Genomic DNA, 8,142 nt, shown 5'->3' on the forward strand with positions numbered 1-8,142 from the left:
TTTCCCTCCATTCCCACCTCTTGCAGTTGGGTGGATCAGTTCATCCCCATCACTAGGCAGGATGGTTACAGGGTGAGGACACGAGCACTAGTGAAGGGATGCTGCTGTGGAGGGAGGGGTGGTCCCATCTGCAACCACGGTCTCTGGTACAACATGCAGGGGCCAGCATACAACAGGCACACCCTTCCCGGAGACACCGAGCCCGCGGAGCACGCCAAGGAGATCCTGATCCTCCGGCGCAGGAGCCTGTGGTTGGAAGTGAGCGGAGGCGACACGGCCAGCTCCAGGAAGGAGGTAAGAGGGGAGCAGGAAAGGCTTGGACTGAGGAGGCTGTGCCCGGGCTGTTTTCCATGTGTGGGTATAACAGCATGAGGTGCTGTTCATTGCTGGTGGTATTTCCTTTTAAAGACAAATCCTGTTGCCTTAAATTAAAAAAAAAAAAGTGTGCCTCAATCCTAAATGACGTTCCAGAGAGTGGAAAATACAGAGGGGAGGAAAAAAAAACCCCAACCCAAGTCCTGACAAATGCATGAGCCATCTTGGGTGCTGCACTCTTCAGCGCTCTGAACACAGGCATCCGTCCACACTAGGGAAGTTATTTACTGAGCAAATGGTATTAATTGGGCTTCAGCCCCTAGATCCAGAGGTCTGGAATTCCCATGTTTTCCTTTTGGAGAGATTTTGTTGAAGGTGGGAATTTGGTTCAGCCACTGTCAGTGGTCCAGGTGGACTGTAAATGTTTGAAACTGGTGGGTTTTTTTTCCCCCCAACCGTTTTGAAAGGACAGAAGCATTATTGTGAGCTTTCTTATTTAGTCTGGAGGTGAGTGTTTTGTTTTGAAGCAGCTGCAATTCTGGGCAGACTTGAAGAAAGTAAAACAGAGGGAAGTGGTGTGTACTGGATGCCTTGGAGAACCACTCTGAGTCCGAATTTACTGCTCTACCTTGGTTCGTGCTCTGAGGTAGAGGAGAAATGAGGCAAATACACTGTCTGTAGCTGGTGAAGGTTTCTGCTGACTGCTGTGGAAACCAGTGAGAGAAGCTGGGCCAGCATTTCCCCGTGGAAAGATGAAATGCTCCAGGAATGGTTCGTGAGGAGTGGGCTTGGGTTTTTGCAGTTCCTCCCATCCTCTGAAACTCTTGCTCAGGAGCAAAAGCAATTAACCCGCTCGGTGCTTAGCTTGCAGCCCCCCAGGCCAGCAGCAGTGATGCTGAGCCCTCTCTGAATTCCACCCGCTGCTCCAAATCCTACAGTTTGATGGCTTGAGCTACAGCCTAGTCCGAGCGGTCTCTGAACCAGGCAGCAAGGCTCCATCACCGCGGAGAACAGATTGACCTTTTAAAAAGAAATCATTTGTCTTTCTTTATGGAGATAGTAATTTTCCGCGACAGCACGAGAACTTGGGGCTGCCGCAGGCTTTCTTCCGCTCCCGTTTCTTTGTTCAAATGCCAGTCACTGAAGAGCCCATCGAGAATGGCAGTAACACTGCGAATGCTGCTGCTGCTCAGCCCTTCATTCACAGGAAGGTGCTCCAGCTCTTGCGAGCACCTTAAAGGATTTAATTTGATCATTTACATGCTGATTGGTACTTACAATTCAAAATAGATAGACAAGAACATGGCATGTTCCTGTAGAACATTTGGTATAATTAAACTTCAAAAGAACAACATCAAACTAGGGCTGATTTTGAGCACAATGTTACATACTTTAAGAACATTTGATTGTTAACCCTTGCGCTCCCGCTTTCCCCTTCACTGCTGATCCCAGGAGGTACCGCCGGTGGAGGAGATTGAGCACTTGGAGAAGGTTTCTCCTGTTCCTCTGAACACTTACAGCTGCCCTTTCAGGAGACAGAGTGTTCTGGGGGCAGCTGCACAAGCAGCAGAATTCATTCTGTCTCTTGACTGACTCGTGGATGGTGGCTGATGCCCTGTGGGGTGGCGAAGGCTTCTGTGGATTATGCAAAATGCCAATTTGACACTGAATTCCACGGTCTTGGAGGAGTGATTTGTTGTTGCTAATCACAGCAGCTACCTTTGCTTTGTTCCAGTCTAAGCGAAGCAGATGTCAATACTGAGAGCTGATTCCAGTGACATCTGTAAGGGTGACTCTAAGCTCATCCCTTGGCACCCAAAAGGACAAGTCAGGCATGTTTTGTGTGATCAGCAGCTTATCTACTAATGTTTTAGAATGGCTGCCTCATTTTACTGCAAATAGAAATGAGGCGGTACCCAGAAGTGATGGGATAATGTTCTAAAAGAGCCCTGGAATATTACCACGAGGTGGGAGGGTGGGTGAATGCTGTGACTTCATGCTGTAGGAGGACAGATTGCAGGATTTGTCGGCAGAAAGAAGGAACGCTGTGCTCAAAAGTAGATCCCAGCCCGTTAAAGGCAGCTCAATATTTAAAATTTTGGGGAAAAAATTAAGCCACGCAGCTTTAGTTTCATGCCAAGCCGCTGAGCAAATGGCATTTTCCTGTTTAAAGAAGAGATGAATGAAAAGTATAGCTGGTTATTGTCTGAGATTTTCCTAATTGTGAGATACTCCGTCTTCTCTACTCCCGAAGGGAAGAGTTTGGCCTTGAGGTTTTGAGTCAGCAAGAAAAAACTAGCTGCTGTCATGCCACACGTGTTTCTGTTCTGCATTTCACCACGAGATGGAAGCATTACAACTGTGTTTGCACACCCACTGGAAATTGGGCAACTGTGAAACAAACTTCAAGCCCAGGGCCACTGAGAACCCTCTGGTGCTGGTGAAACGCCTGCATGTCTTCTGCTGCCCGTGTCTTTGGAGAAAGCTCTGGCGATACCTTCGATCTGCTTGGCATTACGAGCTGAGTGAATAATTAAAACATCCCTTTGGGGCAGTAGAAATGCTGCTTTTTCTGCTCACCGCCTCTGCATATGTATTTTTCTTTTTCAGTGGAGTTGGTTAGTCCTTTGCTGTTAAAATATGAAGCTGTGGTAGCTCAGTCAGATTCATCTCACACTTTATTGGGTGCTGATTGGTCTTCCCCCCCCCGTATCAGTCACCACAAAACCAGGTTATTATGGAAGAGCATCTTTCTCTAGGTCTGTGGCTCCAGCAGACTGGGGAGAAGCCAAGAGTGAAGTTTGTCTCGCCTGATGGACAATCCATCTCCTTCCACAGAAGGTGAGGGGAAACCAGTGTCGTCACCAAGACAAGCACCAGCACGCTTCAACCAAGATAAATCACTGCTTCTCTCTAACCTGGGTGGCTTTAGGTGCCTTGGAGAGTTGCTGCACTTTAGGTGTCTGCCTTTGCTTTTACAGTAGTGAGAGGTGACTGTGGGGCTGCCTTAGAAGTCTTGCCAAGGAGAGGGTGGAGGGTCAACAGGGAAGGCAGAAAGAAGCAAAAAAGAACAATCCTCATCCCTCCCGAGCCAACGGCACAGGTTAAATGATTTACACCCGGCAGCAAACCCTTGGCAAGGCTAAGAGGTGACTTCACATCTGAATCGTAGCCCAGAGGATTAACTCCGAGACTATCTATTTCCAGCAGAAAGTTTGCCTTCCTCTGCCTAAGGACAAAATTCCTGCCGAAGGCTGCCGCTTCCTGGAGCTGAGCATCCCGCTGGCTCGGAAAGCTGTCCGGATTTTGGGCTTTCCTTATTTTAGGCAAGGATCCAACACGGAGTATGCTGGCAGAGCATTTTCTGAGACCCAGGATAGCTTTTATTTGCCACTGAGCACCCAGAAAATCCTTGCACCTGTAGCCAGGCAACTCCGTCCTCTTTTCTCCTGCCAAAACCCAAGTACGCTCCCCCAGAAGGAGCTTGTTTGGAGCTGTCTGTGAGCCATGTGCATCACTGACATACTGCCTTTGGTAATTATGTCGGAGCCCTTTCATGGAGCATGCTCTGCCAATCGTTGAGCGCCCCTGGGAATGGATTTCCAGGGAGCCGGGAAGGCATTGTTATTAAAATGGTCAATAAAAGTGTGAACAAGGGATGGAGGGCATCGGTCCTCGTTAGGGGAGGGAGGAGAATGAGCCGAAACAAAACAGAAAACCAGGCTGGGAGGTGTCCAGAGTTATTTTGGCAGTCTGGGTTTCTGGACCGAGGTGCCAAATCACAGCTGCATAAGAGACTTATTCCCAGTGTACAGAAGCACCGAACAATTCAGGCAGCATTACGCTACCTGATTTTTTTTGATTTTTTTTCTCCTGAAGGGTGGAGATCAGCGCTGGAGTGAAAGGACAGGGAGCTCATTAGTGCAAGCTCGTTACCTGCCTCTTTGGCCTGCAGCCAAGGTGGGGAACAGCCAAGGTGACAAACGTCAGCGTCCTGGAGATGGGCTTTGCCTCCCTCACTCGCCTGCCCCATCCTCCCCACTCCCGGGCTGCTCCTTCCCATGCTGTCCACCGAATCACTCCTGGAGAGCTCAGACCTCTTCCACCAACTTGAAACAAATCAGTGTCTGTAAATATTCCCTGCCATCTATTTGATCTATTTTTAGCAATAGTTCTTCTTCTTTTTCTTGGCAAAGTAAAACAAATGGAATCGGAGTCCTTGGGGCTTGCAAATGGCTTGTTTATGAAGCAGGAGTGTCGTTAACAGGCTTGCTAGCAGTCTTCATAAATGCATTGAGGTACTTTCTTTCCTTAGTCACAGAAGGAGGACTCCGGCTCGGCGCAGAGTGACTCCAGGACGCAGCCCAAGCTGTGCCGCTCCTTCACTGGTAAGCTGGGGAGCTGGTGGGTGCTGGTGGCGATTCCCTTGCTCACCCTGCCCCATCCCCATGCGATGGCCCAGCAGGTGACCGGGAGGATGTGCTGAGGTCCATGGCATGTCCATTGCAGGGCTGGGGGGACAGCCAAGGCAAAGCCCCTGCCCTCCCTACCCCGCTGCAGGTAGCAGTGACAAGACTTGGGCTGTCTGGTGCAGGCTGGTGGCAGCAGGGGCATCGCTCCAGTCCGGGGGACAAAGTAGGGCTCCTTAGATGAATATCATGAGTGAGCAAGCAGAGCTGAGAGTCTTCCCAGCCCCAGTGCCCCATCTCAGCCCGACCAGAGACAAGGTTAGTCATGTACTGGGATGTGCTGCTGGAGCTGGTGCTCCAGGCAGCTGCTCAGGGGCAGGCAGCGGTGCTGGGAACCGTAGCAGTGAAAAGTGTGTCCCAGTTGAGGTGTTTGACCTCCTTGTTACCCATGTGCTGCAAGGTGTGTGTGTGGGGGGGATGTGAATTTACAGGGGTTTTCTTGTCTGCCGTGTCCAGCCAGGCAAGCATTTGAACCTGGTACCGTTCTTCATCCTCCACCAAGCACGAAGAGGTTTGGCAGTAATCGCAGATCATTCTGTCTGTGGTGATGCTAATGCATAAACTAAAACCTTATAAAAATGAGTGATACTTCAAAACGTGAAGTTTGTGCCCAATTGCTGTCCAAAAATCAAGATCTATTTTTTTTGCTTGCTACACATCATTCAAATGCCTTTCGAGCGCCCTGTTAGCAGCAAAATGGTCTGTTTTGAGTATCTGTTACAGAAGGATCAGTGGCTCAAGACCTCGTGTTTTCAGAAGCCCAAACTCAGTTTTTAGACAACTGAAAGTTTAGTTTTCACACTTAAAGCTGGATATCAATGAAGCCTCACACAAGGTATGGCTTGTCAGAGAGTCATTTTAGCCTCTGAACGACACTGAGACGTGGGGAACACAGCACTGAGTTTTCACAGTGCTTGGCACGACACCTTTTAGTGCTGTCATGTCTGTAAAAGTGCTGATTGAAAAGATTCAGTGTTTTCTGAAAATAATTAAAAAATGACATTGCCTGCCATTATGTGCTGAGACAGGTTCAGGGGCTGGATCTCACAGGAACATACAGAATAGTGATTTATTACATATGCACTGGAAAAATAGTTAAGGAGCAAGAAAGGTTCCATTCCATTTTTTAGAGGAAAAGGCCCCGACATGCCCTAGCGATGGGTCTGGAGAGACTGGAACCCCTCTGTCGTGACTGTGGGTACATCCCCCCCGCTCCCTTCACGGGACAATGTGATGTTATAGGTGCTCCGGTGGGACACCTGCCTCCAGAACAGCTACTTGAAGGGAGTTGCTGATGTGAATGAACTCTTGTTCTGCAAAGTTGCTGGTGGGGACTGACAGAAGAAGGCCCAGATATGGAACATATTTTGAAGTACAGAATAGGGTTTAAATTGCCTTTAAATTAATTTTTTCTCCCCTCCCCTTTTTCTTTCATTGAAACGCTGATCCTTGTCTTCTGTTTTGCAACTGGAAGGTGATCCTTGCAGTGGAGTAGCTCATCCCCAGAGAGCACATGGCCACCTCAGAGGCTCTCGGTGTTTCTTCACTCCTGTTGACCCCCAAAGGAGAATGTTTCTCATACAAGCTGGTGTTTTCCTCTTCCCGCAGTGAGGAACACAGAACAGGTTCGGGAGGTGAAACAGAACCGCTCGAAGTCAGTGTGTGTCATCCCACTGCTGCAGCCCAGTGGTACAGCCTGGAGCCAGAAGAAAGAAATGGAGAGAGAGCTCACTTTGGAGATGTGAAATCACAAGTGATGCCGCTGGCTTCCTGCGAGGGGGGTCTGACTCTGTTTCTGTACCTGTAGATAGTGTAAATAAGATGCACGTTGAAAAGGACAGCATGAACAGGGCAGGATAGCCCGAGTGGTTTGTATGAAAGCATGTGTCTTGTCACAAAATGCCGAGTTTTTAACGGGGACCGAGGGAGAAGGTGCCCAGCTGAGCACTAGCAATGCAAGGTAACATCTGAGAGAGAATGTCTAAGAAACGTTTAGGAAAAATTAGTCTGTTCGGTCTGGGAAATTGCTGGAACTGTCTACAGCCGCAGGAAAGGGTGTTCTAATAAGGTTGAGCTATCAGATCTTCTCAGTCAGCAGGGACGGACTAAACAGCAGGGAGCATTTAGATTATATGTTAGGAAAAACTTTCTAATCTCAAGGAGGGTTTAATTAGGAGCATGGCACCAGGCGAGACAGCAGAAACAGCAGAAGATCTCTTCTGCTCCTCAGGAATGGATGGGTCCCGACTATGAACATGAGTCACATGAAATCCAAAGTTCAATCGTACGGTTAAATCTAAGATGATCTCCGCTGCCAGAGCAGCGGGGCCAGAGGAGGTTTGACTGTGGCTCCTTAGAAGACGCAGCAGAGAGAGGGACCCAAAACCTTGCTGCTGCAGAGAGTTTCTGCCAGGAAAGGTGTGATCCACAGTGCAGAGCAGTGGCAGGTGAACTCCAGGGGTAGGACCTGAAAAACGTGGGTATCTCCACGTTAGGGTGATTCTCTTTGAAACTCCAGGTAAGTGCTCAAGCCTTCCAAGTCTTGTCCTTAGCTGAACCTGATGGGGTAAGTGTTAGCATTGCCAGCATCGACAATTTCTCTCCCCTTCCTCTGCAATGAAGGATTTAATCTGAGTGGCCCATTCTGCAGTAAAAATAAATGAAACTGTAGGAATTTGCATACTCCCCTCTATATAACTTTGGACTTCCAGAGCCAATCTCCTGCCGTTAGGAGACCGCTGCCTGGTACACTGGGGGTTTCATTTCAAATTAAAGACACGAAGTGGTGTGTATTTGATTTGCCATGATGTGGAGGTCTCGTTTTCATTCGAACAAGCTCCTTTATAGTGTCCTGAGACGAGCTGATGTAGTTCATTGTAACTTGAAGGCCACTCTTTGCTGCCCCACCACTGCAAATTCACCCCATTGCAAATGAAAATTGAACCCTTTAGCCCTATAGGTGTGTTTTGTGTGTGTGCGTACATAGATGCACCTATGTATTGATTTTAGCATGAGTCCGTTGTCATCTTCAGGTACTTTATTAAAAGTTTGGGTTGATTCTTAATTTAATCCGTCTTGCATGGGAGTCCTGTGGGTTTGTCTACCCTTTGTTTAGGAGACCGCCCACCTTTGAATATGTTGTGATATACAACACCTATAGCAGGTCGTAATGTACTACATTTTTTATATTTCAATTAAACACGCTGCGTTCCGAGATCACCTAAGAGTTGTTACCTCCTTGCATCTCGAAGTTCTGCACAGTAAATAGCTGTAGAAGGATTTACAAAGATGGGTCCTTGTTACTCTGTTGCTGAAGAGCAAAAAGGAAAATAAATCAAGTTGCTTGCTAAGGAGTTTT

At 48.2% G+C, this 8,142-nt stretch overlaps 1 protein-coding gene across 1 annotated transcript in view; it reads left to right on the forward strand.

Moving 5' to 3' along the window:
- LOC104490925 (sodium/hydrogen exchanger 2-like) overlaps positions 1-6,529 on the forward strand; it is a 26,796-nt gene extending 20,267 nt beyond the window's left edge. Inside the window, exons 10-13 of the mRNA XM_010133279.1 lie at positions 160-294; positions 4,195-4,275; positions 4,631-4,703; positions 6,393-6,529. Coding sequence (XP_010131581.1) covers positions 160-294; positions 4,195-4,275; positions 4,631-4,703; positions 6,393-6,529 — 426 coding nt within the window. The remainder of the gene's footprint in view (positions 1-159; positions 295-4,194; positions 4,276-4,630; positions 4,704-6,392) is intronic.
- Positions 6,530-8,142: the final 1,613 nt, after the last annotated feature.

The sequence above is a fragment of the Buceros rhinoceros genome, unplaced genomic scaffold (genome assembly GCF_000710305.1).
Source record: "Buceros rhinoceros silvestris isolate BGI_N320 unplaced genomic scaffold, ASM71030v1 scaffold6663, whole genome shotgun sequence".
Classification (NCBI taxonomy): Eukaryota; Metazoa; Chordata; class Aves; order Bucerotiformes; family Bucerotidae; genus Buceros; species Buceros rhinoceros.